The 16,767-nt window shown below is 59.7% G+C and overlaps 2 protein-coding genes across 2 annotated transcripts; both read right to left on the bottom strand.

Moving 5' to 3' along the window:
* Positions 1-3,872: 3,872 nt before the first annotated feature.
* LOC138688417 (nucleoplasmin-like) lies at positions 3,873-7,546 on the bottom strand. Its single transcript, XM_069799634.1, has 7 exons — positions 7,511-7,546; positions 6,250-6,314; positions 5,030-5,172; positions 4,726-4,808; positions 4,513-4,632; positions 4,320-4,413; positions 3,873-3,958 (listed from the first exon to the last, which is right to left on the bottom strand). The coding sequence occupies exons 1-7, from the start codon at positions 7,544-7,546 to the stop codon at positions 3,873-3,875; spliced, it is 627 nt and encodes a 208-aa protein (XP_069655735.1).
* On the bottom strand, positions 7,133-11,169 carry ADRB3 (adrenoceptor beta 3). The gene is made up of 3 exons (XM_069801358.1): positions 9,741-11,169; positions 8,635-8,702; positions 7,133-8,201 (listed from the first exon to the last, which is right to left on the bottom strand). The coding sequence occupies exons 1-2, from the start codon at positions 11,027-11,029 to the stop codon at positions 8,663-8,665; spliced, it is 1,329 nt and encodes a 442-aa protein (XP_069657459.1). The 5' UTR covers positions 11,030-11,169; the 3' UTR covers positions 7,133-8,201; positions 8,635-8,662.
* Positions 11,170-16,767: the final 5,598 nt, after the last annotated feature.

Genomic DNA, 16,767 nt, shown 5'->3' with positions numbered 1-16,767 from the left:
GTGCGCAGAAGCCTCCTCCTGACACACATCCTCAGCCCCACACGCCTCCCTAAGCCAAGGGCCGCTTTTCCACGTGAAGCGCTGGCAGCAAAGAATTAAGTTGTGCCACCCAGCAGCGATTAGCGGCAGCCACCTTCCCACGGGCTGGGCAGGCTCCTGCTCAGGGGCTGCCCTGGGGATGCAGAGGGGAGCGGACCCCCCCCATCCCAGTGCCCCTCTCACCTGCTGCCAGGGTGCGGTGAGACCATAGTGGTTTTGGTCCCTGCTCTGGGAGTGGGGCTGGATCCAGCCCTTCTGGCGAGGAGGGGGACCGGGGCAAAATATTTTCAACGGGGGGAAGTTTTACTTAATTTAGTTTATTGCAATTAGTGCAAGCTTCCCATCCTTGGCATGGGTATTGAGACAAGCGAAAATGTAAATAATTAAAAGGTATTTGGGGAAATGCCTCCTCCTGCCCTTTCTGCCCCGCTCCGGACTCCTGAGATAGTGGGGTTCATACCAGCACTAGCCAGGTATGCACCCACACCAGCTGGGCACCCAAGGACATTGATGGGTTGCTCACACTCACTGGGTGCTCAGGTTTGCACTATTTAACCCCTCATGCAATTAGTTGGGTGCTCATGAGTGAACTGATGAGGTGCTCATGCATCGAACAATTGCCCACTTACGCACAAAATAAAAGGGCATTCCTGCATTTATTAATTGGAATTTGCTTGCGCAAAAAGGCAGGAGAGGCTGCGACTTGCACCCGCTGGAAGTGCAGGGACCAGCCCTGAGCAGGGGAAGGCACAAACATTTCTGCACAGGCAAAGCCTGGGGTGAGCCCCAGCTCTCTGGGGGGGTCTCATACAGCTCCCCTGGGCTTTGGGGTGTGACTGTGAACATCGGGAGGGCATGCACCCAGCTGGAGCTATATGGTACCAGGTACCCAGCAAAGCCACCCCAAAACAGCTCCCAGCCCTACCAGACTGTGATGCTGCAAGTGCTCGGGGCTGTGACTGACTCCCCACTGAGCCCAGGACCGTCGTACCCATCGCCCTGTGCAAAGCCCGCAAACTCCTGGGGAATAAGTTAGCCTGAAAGAAATCTCTGAAGCAGCTTTTAGCCTAACAGGAGCATCTTCTGTATTAAAATGTCATTCTCACATCCCCATTCTCTGCCAAAACTCATCTCAGTTATTCCCAAAAGAGTCTTTAAGACACGAGGCACTCTGAACTGACAGTCCTGCTTTTGTGTCACAGGCTGGCATCCATCCTGCATATGAATTCTATGAGGAGCTCGGGGCTGCCTCTTCCTTCCCGAAGCGTGCAGAGCCCTGTCCTGCCCATGGGATGCTGGCTGCCATGTGCCACCCTCACAGAAGTGTGACAAGGGGACATCCCTGCCACGGGGGAACAGAGCCCATTTTGATGCCAGCTGGGTGGACACAGCACCAGCCACACGCAGCATGCCCAGGGGCCACATCCTGCACCGGTGCCCTCTGTGCCCGGCTGGGCAGGCGTGCAGCCCCACACCTGGCACGCTCTATTTGTGCCTGTTTTGTCTCCATGACATTAAGACTCCTCTATTAATTACCTGTCAGTTACCATGGTTATGCCAAAGCCCTCCAGGAGATGCTGCCACACAGGATGCAGGACACGAGCATACCGCTGCCAGGGGCTGCGGGAAGGGAGATGAGGGTATCTCCCCCAAGGCACCCACCCTTCCCACCGTTGGGTCTACACCGGCTCCAGCCACGGGCTGGGGCTCTCCAGGGTCCCACGCTGCATTTGTGGCTGGGCTCGCTGTCCTGCAAATCAGGCTCCAGCAAGGGGCTTGTGGCTTGTGTGGGGTGACAGTTCTGTCCCCACGCACCCACCGGCAGGCACCAGCAAGTCAGCCAGCACCACGGCGGCTGTTTGTGCACTTTGCTGCTGGACGCTTCCCTGACACTCACTGGGAGTTGAAGAGGCCACTGTGCAAATTCACTGGCACTGACCTTAATCTGCTTTGCGTTTCTTTTCTTCCTGTATTTCTTTACAGGGCTTAATCTGCACCCAGCGAGATGTCTTAAGGCGGCTGCTGGATCACACTGAGCTGCCGGCATTCAGCGAGCTTTCCAACTAACAGCGTGTTTCATTCCCGCCTGAGGAATTAGGAGCAATGCATTCATCAGCCTTTATTCCTGCTCCTCCCCGGCTGGCACCCCTGCCTGTGCCCAGGGCCTGGAGAACACCTCCGGGATGGGCAGTGGGGGGCTGCATTACCCCCAGGCTCACGCAGGACGCTCTGGCCCCCACGAGGCACCTTCAACCCGATCAGCCCTGGAAGCAGGGTGCAAGCGAGAGCCCTCACCCCCCAGGCAATGCATTGTCACAGAGACAGGTCCTGGAGCTGATCCCAGTGGGGAAAATAAGCCAGAATCACCTGTTTCGATGAGAAATGCAATGGTTGTGGCTCTGATCCTCTCTCCAGAAGTAGCACACTCAGTCTTGTGTGCTGGGAGTGAGGTGAGGGCAGGGAAAAGCTGGATGAGTTAATTCCTCATTATAGTTTTGCTGTCCCCACTCTTCCACCCCCAGAGCTTGGGGTTCTGCACCGCAGCAGCTTTCTGCTCCCCATCCCAGGACGCATCTCAAACCCGCGAGGCAGGGAAGGGGCTCGAGACGCACACTTGCCTTGCAGGAGGTGATGCCTGAGAAACCCCTTGCCAGGGTGAAGGCTGCATGCGATCGCCCTGCGATCCTGTCCCCTTGTGTCCCCGAGCCCAGGGCCAGGCACAGCCCACGCCAGCGGCTGACGTGCTGCCAGGCTGCAGCCCATCAGGGCTGGCAGCTGGTTTCACCCAGGCCCATCTCCGGCCTCTCCCAAGCCATTAGAGCTTGACGACAGCAATCTTCCCTCTGCGCACCGATCAGCTCATCTCTGTGGCCTTTTCTATTATAAGTGGGGAAAATAAAGAGAGACCCGTGTGCTCCCTTCCCAGCCCACCCCGCCTGCAGATTCAGGGCTCCCCTTTAAAGTCAACCTCGCTGCCAGCTAATATCATGCATGTAATGGATTTGGGCAATTTTCTCAATTAGGAGTTTTGATTATATTATTTCAGCGGCTGCTTGTTCTGGGCAGCTTTTTGGCTCCATTTCCCTGGGCTGCCATGAAGATGGCAACACAACTTAGTCCTGTTGATCCAAACAGACGATGATCAGAACGGTTCCTACCGGAACAAAAGGACCATTAGAAGGGAGCACACAGGATAACTGGTGCCAGGCACAAGCGCCTTGGCCTCAGAGCATCGTGTCCTCCCCCTGAAGAGGCAGCTGAGCTTATGCGGACATACCAGCCTCGAGCCAGAGCATGGTGCAGCCTTCCTCCTCCAGGCACACTGAGGCTGGGAGATGCCCTGAGCCTCCTGTCCTGGCAGTAGGCAGGGGAGCAGGCAGCAGCAGGCAGCAACCTGCAGCTCCCCAGGGGCTGCTTGCTGGCACCCCCGGCCCTCCAGACCCATAGGTTTGTGGTGTGACCCACAACATTGCGGTGATTGCACCCAAGAGGAGGCAGGGAACCGCCGGAGGCAGCAGGCAGGCAGGGACAGGACAGCAGGCGACAGCAGGCAACAGCAGGAGTACCAGAGCACAGTCCAGACTAACTCCAGGGTATTTGCACTTTCCCATTGTTATTGCAATAAAAGGAAAAAAGACCATTTCTAGGACCGTAGTAGGAATGGAGAGGGCAGGGAGAGGAGGCAAGGGATGACATCCAAAGCCCAGACAGCTTTGTCCCCCTCCAAAGATCTGTCCCATTCAAGGATCATCCTGGCACAGGGCATCCCCACCATCACCGTCATGCCAGCTCCACTCCCAGAGCTGCAAAGTCTTCTCCAAGCTGCAGCTATTCTATGATGCTCTAGCATCATCCTCATCACCTGTGTCTTCCCTTGAGAACTCTTCCTTGTGGGCTTCGTACTTGGCATCATCTTCCACTGGGGAGAGAGGATGCAGGGCTGCAGCAGGAGGGGGTGGCCCTGACCCACCGAGGGGACGCAAAACCCCCCCAGCTGCAGACACAGCCAGCAATCCCACCCCACGCTGGGAGCAGGAGCACGGACACCATCCCACCCCACAGCAGCAAAGGCAGAGCAGAGAGCTGGCTTGAAACATCGTGTTGAGCCCACGAATGCAAACAAGCACTAGTCTGCCCCACAGACCAGTGTTCCCTCCATCCCTGGGGCGAAGCAGCCCTGTTGAGGGCACCAGGTGCCACTAAAGCCACCATGGGACCCATGGGACCGTCCCCAGTGCAGCCCCTAGCCCACACACTCGCCCTGGCCCCGCAGCACTCACGGGTGATGTGCTGCCCACTAAGGTAGACAGGTCCAGCTCCACACTTGAGCACGAAGGTGATGGGAGGGACCAGCTCCAGACCTTTGAGGCTGATCTGCAAAGAGTTGGAAGTCAAAGACCCCTGACCCCAGTCCGGGCTGAAATTATCACCCCACAGCCGGGGGCTGCATGCTGCGTGTTCAGCTGCCCTTACCATGGGGAGCACTGAGGTCCGCAGTGCCGCGATGGGCACCGGCTTGTGGTCTCCATAGGTGTTTTTTGAATCAACGGCCACCACGTGCAGCTCATCCCTGGCCTCAGCCCCCAGGCAGATCTGCAGAGCCAAGCAGAGACCCCGTGGCAGGGAGCCCAGCTGCTGGGGCATAGGCTCGCTCTGACGGGCTCTTTGGCAAGCCTCGGATCTCACTGTTTTCAGCAGGATCAGATGCTCCAATAAGTCATCGTCCTCCTTCACCACACAGGTCCGGGTGCCCGTGTTCAGCTGGCAGCCTGCGGGAACACAGCATCGTCCGTGGACACGTGAGCTGCCCAAGCTGTGCAAGCCGTGAAGGCAAAGGGGAGCCTTTCCTGGGAGCACACTCCATGGGAAAGGGGGAAACACCCTTCATGCACACCCACCCCAGGTGCTGCAGGGCACAGCCACTGTCCCCCCCACAACCGCTCCTGCCTGCGGGTCCCACCAAAGCAGCCCAGGGCGTGCAGCTCCGTACCCCACAGGACAGCAACCGGCCTCTCCTCCGACAGTGACCCGGAGAAGGAAGAAGAGGTGCTCATCCTCCACGGCAGATCCAACAGTGGCAGCAAGAACCAGCTCCTGTGAGACAAACACCAGAGAAAACAGCATTTGCCTGCTCTGGAGCAGAAATACATGGAAGAAATGTGACTTTGGAGCACTGAGAGCAAACTCTCTGCTCCCAAAAGCCCAGAGCCGGGACAGCAGCATGCCGGCAGCTCACACCAGGACAGCAGCTGGACCAGCATCCCTTCGGCAAGGATAGCATTGCTAGGTGAAGGATAAAAACACCTAGCTACTTGTGCATCCCTAGGGAAAGCAAAAGACAGTTAAATGCCTTTACATACAAAACCAGCTCTAACAGGACGAGCAGCCTCCCTGCAGCAAGGGAGCACCGTAAGCAGCTCAGGGCAGTTGGTTCACCCTCCCACATAGGGCAGTTTCGGCAAGCCAGAGCAGCTAAAGCCTCCGAGAAGCATTTAGTATGAAAAGAACACTTGGAGGCCTCCAAACGCCACGCTAGCACCAAGGACTTGCTCAGCATCAGTGTTTAATCCAGCAGCACAACCCAGCACAGGGGTGTCAGAGGGAGCTGCCCCCTGCCCCACACACAGCAGCAGCCCCGGGGGACTGCAGCACACATCCCTCCCCACACACTGCCCAGCAGCCCGCACCCAGCAAAGGAGAGCAGCGCCAAGAGAGCAACAAGCACCAGCACCTGGCATCAGGTGCTAATAAAGAAAAGGGGGACACCGAGGGAGGTGCGGTTTGGGAATGCAGTGCAGGTGCTTGGGGGGGGGCAGGTGGCACCAATGCACCCACCACCCCCTCATCACTGCACACCCCCAGGAGGACCTACAGCAAAGAATTAAGCCTGAAGGCAGAAGCAGCTCCACTTGAGCAAACTTTATCATAGATTCATAGAATACCAGGTTGGAAGGGACTTCAAGGATCATCTGGTCCAAACTTTCTTGGCAAAAGCACAGTCTAGACAAGACGGCCCAGCAGCTTGACTGGAGACGAGAATGCCAGCCCTGGGAGCGGGACATGCAGAGACCCAGGATCCCCCTTCACCCCTGCCTGGGGCTTGCCTGTAGTTTGGGAAGTTACTCGTTAACACCGTGGCTCTTGTGGGGCTAACAAACAACTCCTGGGCTGGTGTTGGACTGTGTCCCCTCAGGGGGTCACTGAGGGTACCCTGAGGAGGATGAGGCCATGGGGGGTTTTGGGGGCACACAGGACCTGCTTATGCTCAGAGTCAGCTGCAAGGATCAGACACCGGTCTGGCAAGAGCCACCAAACCGACATCTGAAACTCTAAAATGGAAACAGTTGGCAAGAGCTTAATTTTTCTCTTTATTTAGCGATTTCACCCTTGCTGGGTATTAAAAGCAAAACGCGCCAAGGGAGGATCCCAGCAGTGGAAACCCCCAGCACCCTGGTCCCTGGGGCTGCAGCCAGACCCCGCAGACTCTATGTGGGAGCTGGGACTTCCCCAGCACCAGGAGGTGGCACTGGGCGCTTCTGCACGGGCTCCCTGGCAGGGACACGGTGGCCAGTCGGGGCAGCATGGGGGGCTGCGGGTGTGTGGGGTGCCCCAGTGCTTTGGGCATCATCCTGACACAGGGCTCTCTGCCTCTCCCAAGCAAATGTTCACTGCTTGTAAACTCCCAAGTTCACTGGTAAAAAACTCCTGAATTACGGTGGGATGGCGGTGCCTACTTTCTGGTGCATCCCCAGGCTGGCAAACCCCTGGGGGGCACAAAGCTCCCTCCTGGGGCACAGGGCTGGCAGATGCTGTGCCAGACCCTGAGGAGGGATGGCCCTGCCAGCCAGGGAGCCCCAGCAGCACCAGGTTCTGCCTGCCCTTTTGGGGTGCAGGGAGACGTGGCAGGGCTGGGGGCTGGCACCATGGCATGCCCAGAGCCCGGCTTTTCCCTGCCTGCCCGCTCAGCGGGTCCCTGCCAGCCACAGCCCCAGGAGCCCAGGAGGGGGATGCGCCCCCGAGCCTCCGGCAGCCCCTCGGGAAGAGCACATGGAAGAAGCATCCCTCTGCTCGGCACAGATTCGAAGACATCGCAGAGTTTCGAAGGTTTATTTCGCACAGAGGGTGGGGGGAGACAAAACAGTACAAAAACTTCACAGTCACCGTGACTTATTTACAACCAACATTATCCCCAAAGTCACTGCGTGGCAGTGTGGCGTGGGCACGACCGCGAATGTGAGCGTCCATCTGTACACGCACCCCGAGCTCTGCTGGCACCGCAGCGTGCATGGAGGAGCCACTGCAGCATCTCGGGGCTGGACCAGCCCTGCTGCCACCTCCCAACACGCTGGCAGTGCAAAAGGGTTTAAAGCAAGAGCTTAACCTCCCTGCCCTCACCCCACTGCCCCACGTACCCACACCAGCATGCAGGGGCCTCAGGATGAGAATCAGCCTTCTACAATGCTCTCCCCACCTGACCCCGCTGCTGCTGCTCCTCCACTTCATCCATCCACCCTCCCACCCCTGAACGGCACAGAAACATGGACATCTGCCCCAAACAGAGAAGGAGAAACAGAAGAAAATTTGACAAGAGCATAATTCACTTTTTTGTGCCCAGTCCCCCATGCTTGGAGCTCCCCTTGCTCCCTTGTGCTTTTCCTTTGCTAAAGGTATCGCTGGAGTTCCCAGGATTGCACCCAGCCCTGGGAATGCAGCGGCTGGGACAGGGATGGAGCGGAGATCCTGGAAAGGGCTTGTGCCTGCAGGAGGCTCTTCTCCCCTTCCCAAGGGGCTGTCCAAAACCTGGCCAAGCCTGGGACGACAAGGTTCTTCGAGAGAGCAGAGCCACCAGCCACCACATCCTGCCACAAGCCGTGCCAGAAAGCACCCCCGGGTGGGAGCTGGTCCCCTGTCTACACGGCGAGCGCCGGCACATCCCCGAGGCTGCGCTGCCTCTTGGCCAGCAGCGTGGGAGCTTTTTCCTAGCTGGTTCCAGCTCTCCAGCACCAACAGCATGGAGGAGCTGGCTCCTCGGACCCTGCTGTGATTGCGAGCGTTCCCAAGGGATAGCCCCTCTCCTCTCCGGATCAGTGCGTGCACCGGAGGGTCCTTCCAGTGCCATCGCCCCCAGCGCCGCTCCTCCGTCCACTTCGCGACACCCGGCCCTGCAAGAAGAGGGTGGGAGGTGACGCAGCATCACCCACTGGGCTCAAGCCTCGCAGCCTGCATAGCGCCGGGGATGGGGACCCAAAGCCACAGCCCAGGAGAAAGGGCAGCGGTAGGCACGGAAGGGGATCCGGGACTGGAGCCGGGCAAAAAGCACCATGCATGAGGTCTGGAGCTCCAGGAGCACGTAAGCCAATGCGGCAGAAGCAGCCACCCCGATGGGGGTTAAGCATCCTGGGGCAGGCAGGGAGGTGTCAGCAGATGGCCGGGCTGATGCCAGGCTCATGTGCCCGAAAGCAGGCAGCTGCCTGCGGGCTGGCCAAAGGCTGCGCTCCCCCAGGGAAGGCAGCGGCCAAAGCGGGCAGAGGAGACGCTGCGAGGGATGATCGCCCCAACACCGCTGCAGTGACGGCCGAGGGGAAGCAGACTCACTCTCTTCCCGGCTCTCGGCTGCTCCCAGTCAGATGGAAGGACCAGCTGGCATCTCTCTGCCGGAAAACCTTAAACAGGACAGCACACTGCATGAAAAGCCCAGACCTTTTCCACTATTTACCATCCCGTGTTCCTAGCATGGATAAATACTTCCTCATAACATGCAAGTTCAGAAAACACTTTCTGGCACCTCTTTCTGCACATCTCTGCTGACAGCAGCTCTGCCTGTGTGTGCTGGCAGGAACCTTTCCTGCCTTTGGGCATCAGGAGGGGTTTCAGACCAGAGAAAGCCAGTTAAAATCCACAGTAACCAGAATAATTCAAATTTTGTCATACTAATAAAAACCTCAGGGGGGAGAAAACCCACCCTGTAGTTTGCAGAAGGAGGTATAAACCCACGTAAGGGTGCAGGCAGCAGGCTGGCAGGGCAGAGCCACAGGACAGGCGTCCCTGCCAGCCCTCTGCCCTGGCATGGAGCTTCCAGCTAAAGGAAGCCCATCTCCCATCCACAGGGCTGACAGCAGTGAGGGACAGAGGGTGAAGAAATAAATTTCCTTCCTGGATTTACACTCTGTTGGAGGGCAAAGTGACCCACTGAACTCAGGCTGGTGACAGTGGCCCCCAGCTGCCTCAATGCGGGGAGGGGGGTGTCCCGTGTTTTCCTTCTTTAACAGCAGAGAGCGGGAGTGGGGGAGAAGGAGGGGAATCCCAGGCTTTGGGATGCATTCCTGCTTGGCTGGCTTGCTTCCCTATTCACCAGCAAAGTTTTCTTTACCTAGGAACAGCAGACCCCATCCTGGCAGGCTGGGGTGTTCCCCGGGAAGGGACAAGGCAGAACTGGGCTGGGACCCCAGTTTTGCAGCCCAGTGGAGGAGCCAAGGTTTTAGGGGAACCTAAAGGCAGAGGGCAGTGATTCCCAGCCCTGCACCCCAGCACCTCTCCCACACACACCAGGGCCTGCCTGCCCTCCAGCTCCGGGGCCTGCCTGCCCTCTGGCTCCGTGCTGTGCCATCAGACCACGGCCCCACCATTGACAGCGCCCCTGGTCGCACCCCAAAGGGCTGGTCCCCCGGAGCCCCCCGAGCGAGTGCCTTGTGGGTACTTACTCGTCAAGGTGCGAGCACAGCGTGGTCTGGGTGCCCTGAGGCCGGGACTCGCCCAGGGGCCGCTGCCGGTGGCCGCTGCCCTGGGACAGGCTGGTCTCCTCCATCCAGCTGCTGCAGCGGCTGCTGCTGCCCCGAGCCTCGGCATCCTCCCCGGGGTGTCCGGGGACTGCCGCCTTGCTGTCCTCCGAGGGTCCCTCCCGGGGGCTGAAGGCACAGGGGCAGCGCTGCAGGTCCTGCGAGACGGCGTGGAGCCGGCGGTCTGCGCGGCGCGGGCAGCACAGCAGCTTGCGGAAGGCGCTTCTGAAGTCGGGGCTGCGGCAGTAGATGATGGGGTTGAAGGCTGAGTTGACGTAGCCCAGCCAGTTGAGGAAAAGGAAGAGCTGATCCGACACCAGCGGCCGGCAGAAGACCTTGATGATGTTGGCCACGAAGAAGGGCAGCCAGCAGAGCGTGAAGGTGCCCATGATGATGCCCAGGGTCTTGAGCGCCTTGTGCTCCTTGATAGCCAGCAGACGGGAGGGCCGTCTCCGCCGGCTGCTCCTGGAGCTGGGCCTGGGGGGCTCCTGCAGGAACCTCACCTTGTCCTTGCCGATGATCTGGACGTGCCGCGTGGCCACGGCGAAGACGCGGACGTAGACGAAGATCATGACGAGCAGGGGCACGTAGAAGGAGATGGTGGAGGAGATGATGGCGTAGGTCACGTTGGTGACAAAGTCGCAGCAGCGCGGGTCGTCGTAGCAGCGCACCGCCTGCTCGTCCGCCCCGTCCCGCCACCAGTGGTTCATGATGGGCAAGAAGGAGATGAAGGCGGAGATAGCCCACACCAGGCACACCACGGCCCGCGCCCTGCCTTTGGTCACCAGCGCCTCGTACTGCAGCGGCGATGTGATGGCGAGGTAGCGATCCACAGCGATGGCGCACAGCGTCTCGATGCTGGCCGTGACGCACAGCACGTCCAGGGAGGTCCACAGCTCGCACGCCATCGTGCCGTAGGGCCAGTGGCCGCTCAGCAGGACGGTGGCCCCCGGCGGCACCACCAGCAAGCCCATGATGAGGTCGGCGCAAGCCAGCGAGGTGACGAAAACGTTGGTCATGGTCTGCAGCCGCGGCGTCTTGGCGATGGCCACGATCACCAACAAGTTGCCGGCCACGATGACCAGCACGGTGAGGCTCAGGGCGGCCCCCACCACCCACTGCCGGCTCAGGCTGGCGGCCCCGCTGCAGTTGCCGCCACCGCCCAGCGCTGCGGCCCCCCAGGCGCTGCCGTTGCCCGCGGGCGGGGGACTCATCTCCGCCGGCCTCGGTGGGAGGGAGGGCGGGAGACACGGCTCCGGCACCCCCGACGTGCGCGGCCCCGCTCCCTCCCCGCGGCCGCCGGAGCCCGGAGCAGCCCTCGGGCCGGACCGGCGGGGCTGCGGCGGGGCCGGGCTCCCCTCGGCGGCGCTCCCCGGACCGCTGCTGGGAGGAGGAGCCTTTAAAGGAGCGGGGGCGGCCCCGGGCTGCCCCGCTCCGGACATCAATGAAAGAGGAGAGGGCTGCGGCACCGCCTCCCCCCACCACCCCACCTCCGGCCGGGCGCCCCCCCCGGACCGCCCCGCTCCCTCCGGTAATCCCCACGGTGCGCCCCGGCCCCTCGAAGCGCACCCTTCCCCCGCCTCCCGGCCCCTCGCCCTGCGCTCCCGTCCCTCTCCCTGCGCCCCTCACCCTGCGCTCCCGTCCACCTCCTTGCGCCCCTCACCCTGCGCTCCAGCCCCTCGCCCTGCACCCTTCACCCTGCGCTCCAGCCCCTCACTGTGCGCCCCTGTCCCTCGCCCTGCGTTCCCGTCCCTCTCCCTGCGCCCCTCACCCTGCGCTCCAGCCCCTCACCGTGCGCTCCTGTCCCTTGCCCTGCGTTCCCGTCCCTCTCTCTGCGCCCCTCACCCTGCGCTCCAGCCCCTCTCCGTGCGCCCCTCACCCTGTGCTCCAGCCCCTCACTGTGCGCCCCTGTCCCTCGCCCTGTGCCCCTCACCCTGCACTCCCATCCCTCTCCCTGCGCCCCTCACCCTGCACTCCCATCCCTCTCCCTGCGCCCCTCACCCTGTGCTCCAGCCCCTCTCCCTGTGCCCCTCACCCTGCGCTCCAGCCCCTCACTGTGCGCTCCAGCCCCTCACCCTGCATTCCCATTCCTCTCCCTGTGCCCCTCACTGTGCGCTCCAGCCCCTCACCCTGCACTCCTGTCTCTCTCCCTGTGCCCTTCACCCTGCACTCCAGCCCCTCACTGTGCGCCCCTGTCCCTCGCCCTGTGCCCCTCACCCTGTGCTCCAGCCCCTTGCTCTGCGGCCCTCACCCTGCACTGCAGCCCCTCAGGGTGCACTCCAGCCCCTCACCCTGCACTCCCATCCCTCTCCCTGTGCTCCTCACCGTGCGCTCCCATCCCTCTCCCTGCGCCCCTCACTGTGCGCTCCAGCCCCTCGCCCTGCGCGCTTCACCCTGCGCTCCAGCCCTTCACTGTGCTCTCCAGCCCCTCACCCTGCGTTCCCGTCCCTTGCCCTGCACCCCTCACCCTGCACTCCCATCCCTCTCCCTGCACCCCTCACTGTGCACTCCAGCCCCTCTCACTGCACCCCTCACTGTGCGCTCCAGCCCCTCTCCCTGCACTCTTCACCCTGCGCTCCAGCTCCTCACCCTGCGCTCCTGTCCCTCGCCCTGTGCCCCTCACCCTGCACTCCAGCCCCTCACCCTGCACTCCCATCCCTCTCCCTGCACCCCTCACCCTGCGCTTCAGCCCCTCGCCCCGGTCCCACACCATCTGTCCTTGTTCTCCACACACCCTGCACCACGCCATGCTCATACCAGCCCCTCACCATGCGCCCGGGTCCTTCTCTGTGCACCCCTCACCCTGCATCCCTCCATTCCCTTTGCGCACCCCTCACCATGTGCTCTGGTCCTTCTCCATGCACCTCAGCGTCTTGCCCTGCATCCCTTGCTTTAAACCCCTCACCGTGCATCCCAGGTCTTTGCTACGTGTCTCTCTCCGTACACCCCTCGCTGTGCTCAGGCTCTCCTTGCGCAGGACAGGCTGTCCCTGGTGGGGACAACAGCCCTGTCCCCCCAACATCAGCAGAGGGATGACAAGATGACAGCCCCGCTCCAAAAGACGGCACCCAGGGCATCTCACAGTCACCATTTCACTTCCACATTTATTGCCCAAAACTCCTTCCCAGCTGATGGAGGAGAACGGGCTGACCTTTGTTGCTCCCCCTCCTGAATTTGGGTGGGTGCTGGTGTTCTGGAGACCCCCACCCACACTTCCTTCTCCACTCACACATGGTGGCAGGGAGCCACCTTAGACTGGAAGGCAGTGGGCTGCTCCAGAGCCCCAGCAGCCTCAGCCCCATCACTGCCCCCAGCTTCACTCCTCCTGAGGGCCCCTGGACAGACTCCAGAGCGGGTAATTTTTTCACTATCAGCTATTTATACGAATACTGGAACTTCTAAGACAGGCGCTCTCCAAATATGGCATTTTGAAGTTTCAGCCAAATGGGGGAATGTTGACAAAGAGGAAAAAAATATGTGTAAAAAATTATCCAGTTGGCATTTCTTCCCATTCATGAGCTAGCAAAACAGAGCCCCATTTTTACAAGCTTGATCTTTACAAGATTGTTTTGGTTTTTCAAAGCAGTCAGATGAGGGCTTGATGCAACCCCTTTTAGCTCCCAGCGCTGGCATTAATTGCTGGCTTGGACCAAGCCCTGGACTTGCTATTTACAGCGCGATTTGTCCCTCCACTGGAACGGTGCACAGCACAAACAAGATGCGTACAGGGAACTTGTCGTCTTTTCAATGTCGCTGCTCATGTAACTCCAGTGTGCATCAGCACACGGAGCCGCCACTGGATTTTGTGCCGGAAAAGTAAAGCAAGAGCATCTGTGGGGATGTCCATGGGTAACGAGGGTGTTGGGCTTGGCTCCATGGATCTGGCAGAGGCCCGGCACAGGGGCAGGATGCCCGACTGTTCCCAGCTCTGCCACCACCCTGCTGGGTGACCAGGGGCTGGTGGCTTTCCATCCTCGCCTCCGCTTTCCATCCTCATCTCTGCCTCCCCAGTTGCCCAGTGTGTGCCCACCCGGCAGAGCTGGGCTGTGTGCGGCTCCTGGGCACCGAAAGGGCTGCAGGACTCAGCCCGGGGGGGTTTACAGGGTATTCTCCTGCAGCCAGTCCTTCATGGCACCTTCAGACCATCTCTGTGCCCTGGAGAGGACCTCCCACCGCATTCAAAGTGAGTAACAGACAGACACTGCCCATGGCGGGACAAACAGCCAGGCTTTCTTGAGGTGCCAAAGCAGGCTTCCAAAACACCACTTCTGATGTCTTCTCTCTGGCACTTAAATGAGACTTTTCCTCCCACTCCCAGACAGGAGAGCTCAGTGCCCTCCTCCCTTCCCAGGGAGCCGACCCGACTGGGGAAAGGAAGGGAGAGTCCCAGGCGTTTCATCAAGGCAGGGGAAGTAACATGGCCCAGTATCTTTGTCCCAGTTTTACAGCTGGAAAAGCTGAAGCACAGAGATGCTGGGTCTCGCACAGCCCTGACCCCCATCCCTGCTGCTCTAGAGCCTCGACCTGAGCCCCCACGGTGCTGGAGACCCCGACTGCACCTTCCAGCCCAGGGCTGTCACCAGGGAAAGCATCCTCTCCCCTTGCCCATCCCTGCCATGGGCCAGAACCACCGGCCCGGCTCTCTACCTGCACAGCTGCTGCTGCCACAGGCAGGGGGAGGCAGAGCCAGTCCCGGAGAGACCCTGCGGGGAAGTGCTGGCCAGCGGGTCAACTGGCTGTTTAGAAAACTCTGGGAAAATATGTTTATGCCATGAATCAGAGCAGCTCCTTTGGCTGTTGCTACAGAATAAACAATGGATATTTTAAAATACTTCTTTATACATAGAGAGAAAGTCAGGATGGATTAGGGAAGATCCCTACTTGGGGAGAGATGGGATGCAGGGAACAAGCAGTGCAGGTCTCCTTGCTGGATGGCACATGGAGTTCCTGGTGCCCACAGATGTGTTCGGAGAGAGGAAAGACATGCCAGAGCTGGTCCCAGACACATCTGAGGGAGCACAGGGTCTGCCTGGCCATGGAGGTAGAGGTGTGAGGCAGCTCAAGTAGCAGCTATGGAGCCCTTTGCAGCGGGTGTTTAGCAGTTCCTGGAGGATGCCTCATCATGGGGCATTTTCCCCTGCAAACAGAACCTAGCACCAGAGCAAGATGCCTGCAAGGTCCTGGATTCCTCCCAGGGCAATGCTGAGGGCGAGGGGCTGCATACCATCCTGCAGCAACAGGCTCCCCGTGCCCACCGATGCCCAGCACTGCCGTGGCAGCGAGTAGGAGCCATCCCTTAGACCAGGGAGGATGGAGCAGGGGCTTCCTCTGTGCCAGTGTTTCTCCTGCAAGGAGCTCAAACACCCTTTTGTAGATTCCTGGGGAAATAACTTGGGGTCATTTAGAGACAGCTGGACACAAGCCCACCTTTCTCCAGCTGGTGCACGAGCGTAGCCCCCCATGCAGGGCCAGGACAATCTGCTTTGGCTGGCACTGGCATCCTGAGCCTATGTAAGGTGTAAATCACCCTCCCCAATCTTAAAGTTTTTGCATGCTGGCACTCCAGCTTAAGTAGATGTAAAGTCCCTGCACTGTTTAATCCCTGTCCCACAGCCTTATCCACCCCAACCAGGCTGCATGCACAAAACCACCCTAATTAAGTGTTTCAGGTTCACACATACAGTTCCAGTTCTATTAATCGCTTTCACCACAGGTGTGGGTGAGGCATGATCCGAGACATGTAAAGCAGATAAATCAGCGCCTGGCATTTAGCAGATAGAGGGGAGCTTGTGATGGCTGCAGGAGCTTGGCACATGCAAGGTCTGGGTCCAGCCCGCTTAGGGGAAGGGCAATGCACCTCGAAGGGTGACGTGCTGGTGTCGGTCACACTGTCCGGGTGCAGCCTGCCTCGGAACTGCAGAGTGAGCCAGAGCTGCGGTGCTGACCCTCTCACCTGCAAACCTGAGAGCCAGACCTTGACCAAACCCAAGGCACCCCAGCGTGCCTGTGCAGATGTGCACTGGGACAACACTGTTCAAAGGAGGACGGATTAGTTCTGTCTGCCCAAGAGACAAACCCAGCCTGGGCAAGTGGTGCACGAACCTGTGTACGGGCAGCTGGCAGGGAGGAGGGCACCAGCTATCAGATCCCTGCCCAAGCTCCCATGACCTGCCACCTCAGATATTAAGCACAGTTTTAATCCTCTATCCCTCATGTTCAATTCATAATTGCATCTGTGAGCTCACCAAAGCTGGCTGGGCCCCAAGAGGGCAGGCAGGCACCGAGGAGGGGCTGAGGCTCGATGGGAGGAGAGGAGAGACCAGGCAGTGACGGGCAAGTGCCAGCTTTGCCTCCCAGCATCATTAAATGCAGCACATTCAGACTCTGCCAATGCTGAGCCAGGCTGATGCCACACTAGGATAAAACAAAAGCTTTTTATAGCTGGGAACTCTTGCTCTCTCCCCTGGCATGCTGTTTGCATACTTGCCATTACAGAACAAGTGATAAAAACCAGCACACGGCAGGAGTCACAGCAACATTGCTGCTCACTGCCATCACTGCTGCAGGCACACCGACGGCAGGGACGTGGGCATTCCCCTCTCCCCGGACCCTCACTGCTCTCCCCTTTGGTTCAGCCTTCCTCAGCTTCCCCATTGCAGCAGGTCAGAAAGCAAACCCAGTGCAGCCAGGCAATTTGGCTGCATTTGAGGGGTTTTACCTGTCCATCCCCAGCCCTTCCCTGGAACGTGGGTGCAGGGAACAGAGCAGGGGAGAGGCACTACTGCAGCCAGCGAGATGCAGCTCAGCTTTGCATCAGTAAGAGACTGTGCCAGAGCCCCTCTTGAGCCAGGCTTGTGTTGCAAAGCATTGCCTGTGCATGAAATTCAGAGCCAAAGCTCTGCTGGCGCAAGTCCCCAGCCCAGAGCAAAGGGCGAGGGCAGCTGGAGAGGTT

The sequence above is a fragment of the Haliaeetus albicilla genome, chromosome 13 (genome assembly GCF_947461875.1).
Source record: "Haliaeetus albicilla chromosome 13, bHalAlb1.1, whole genome shotgun sequence".
NCBI lineage: Eukaryota > Metazoa > Chordata > Aves > Accipitriformes > Accipitridae > Haliaeetus > Haliaeetus albicilla.
This window is presented reverse-complemented; position numbering and strand designations above follow the sequence as displayed.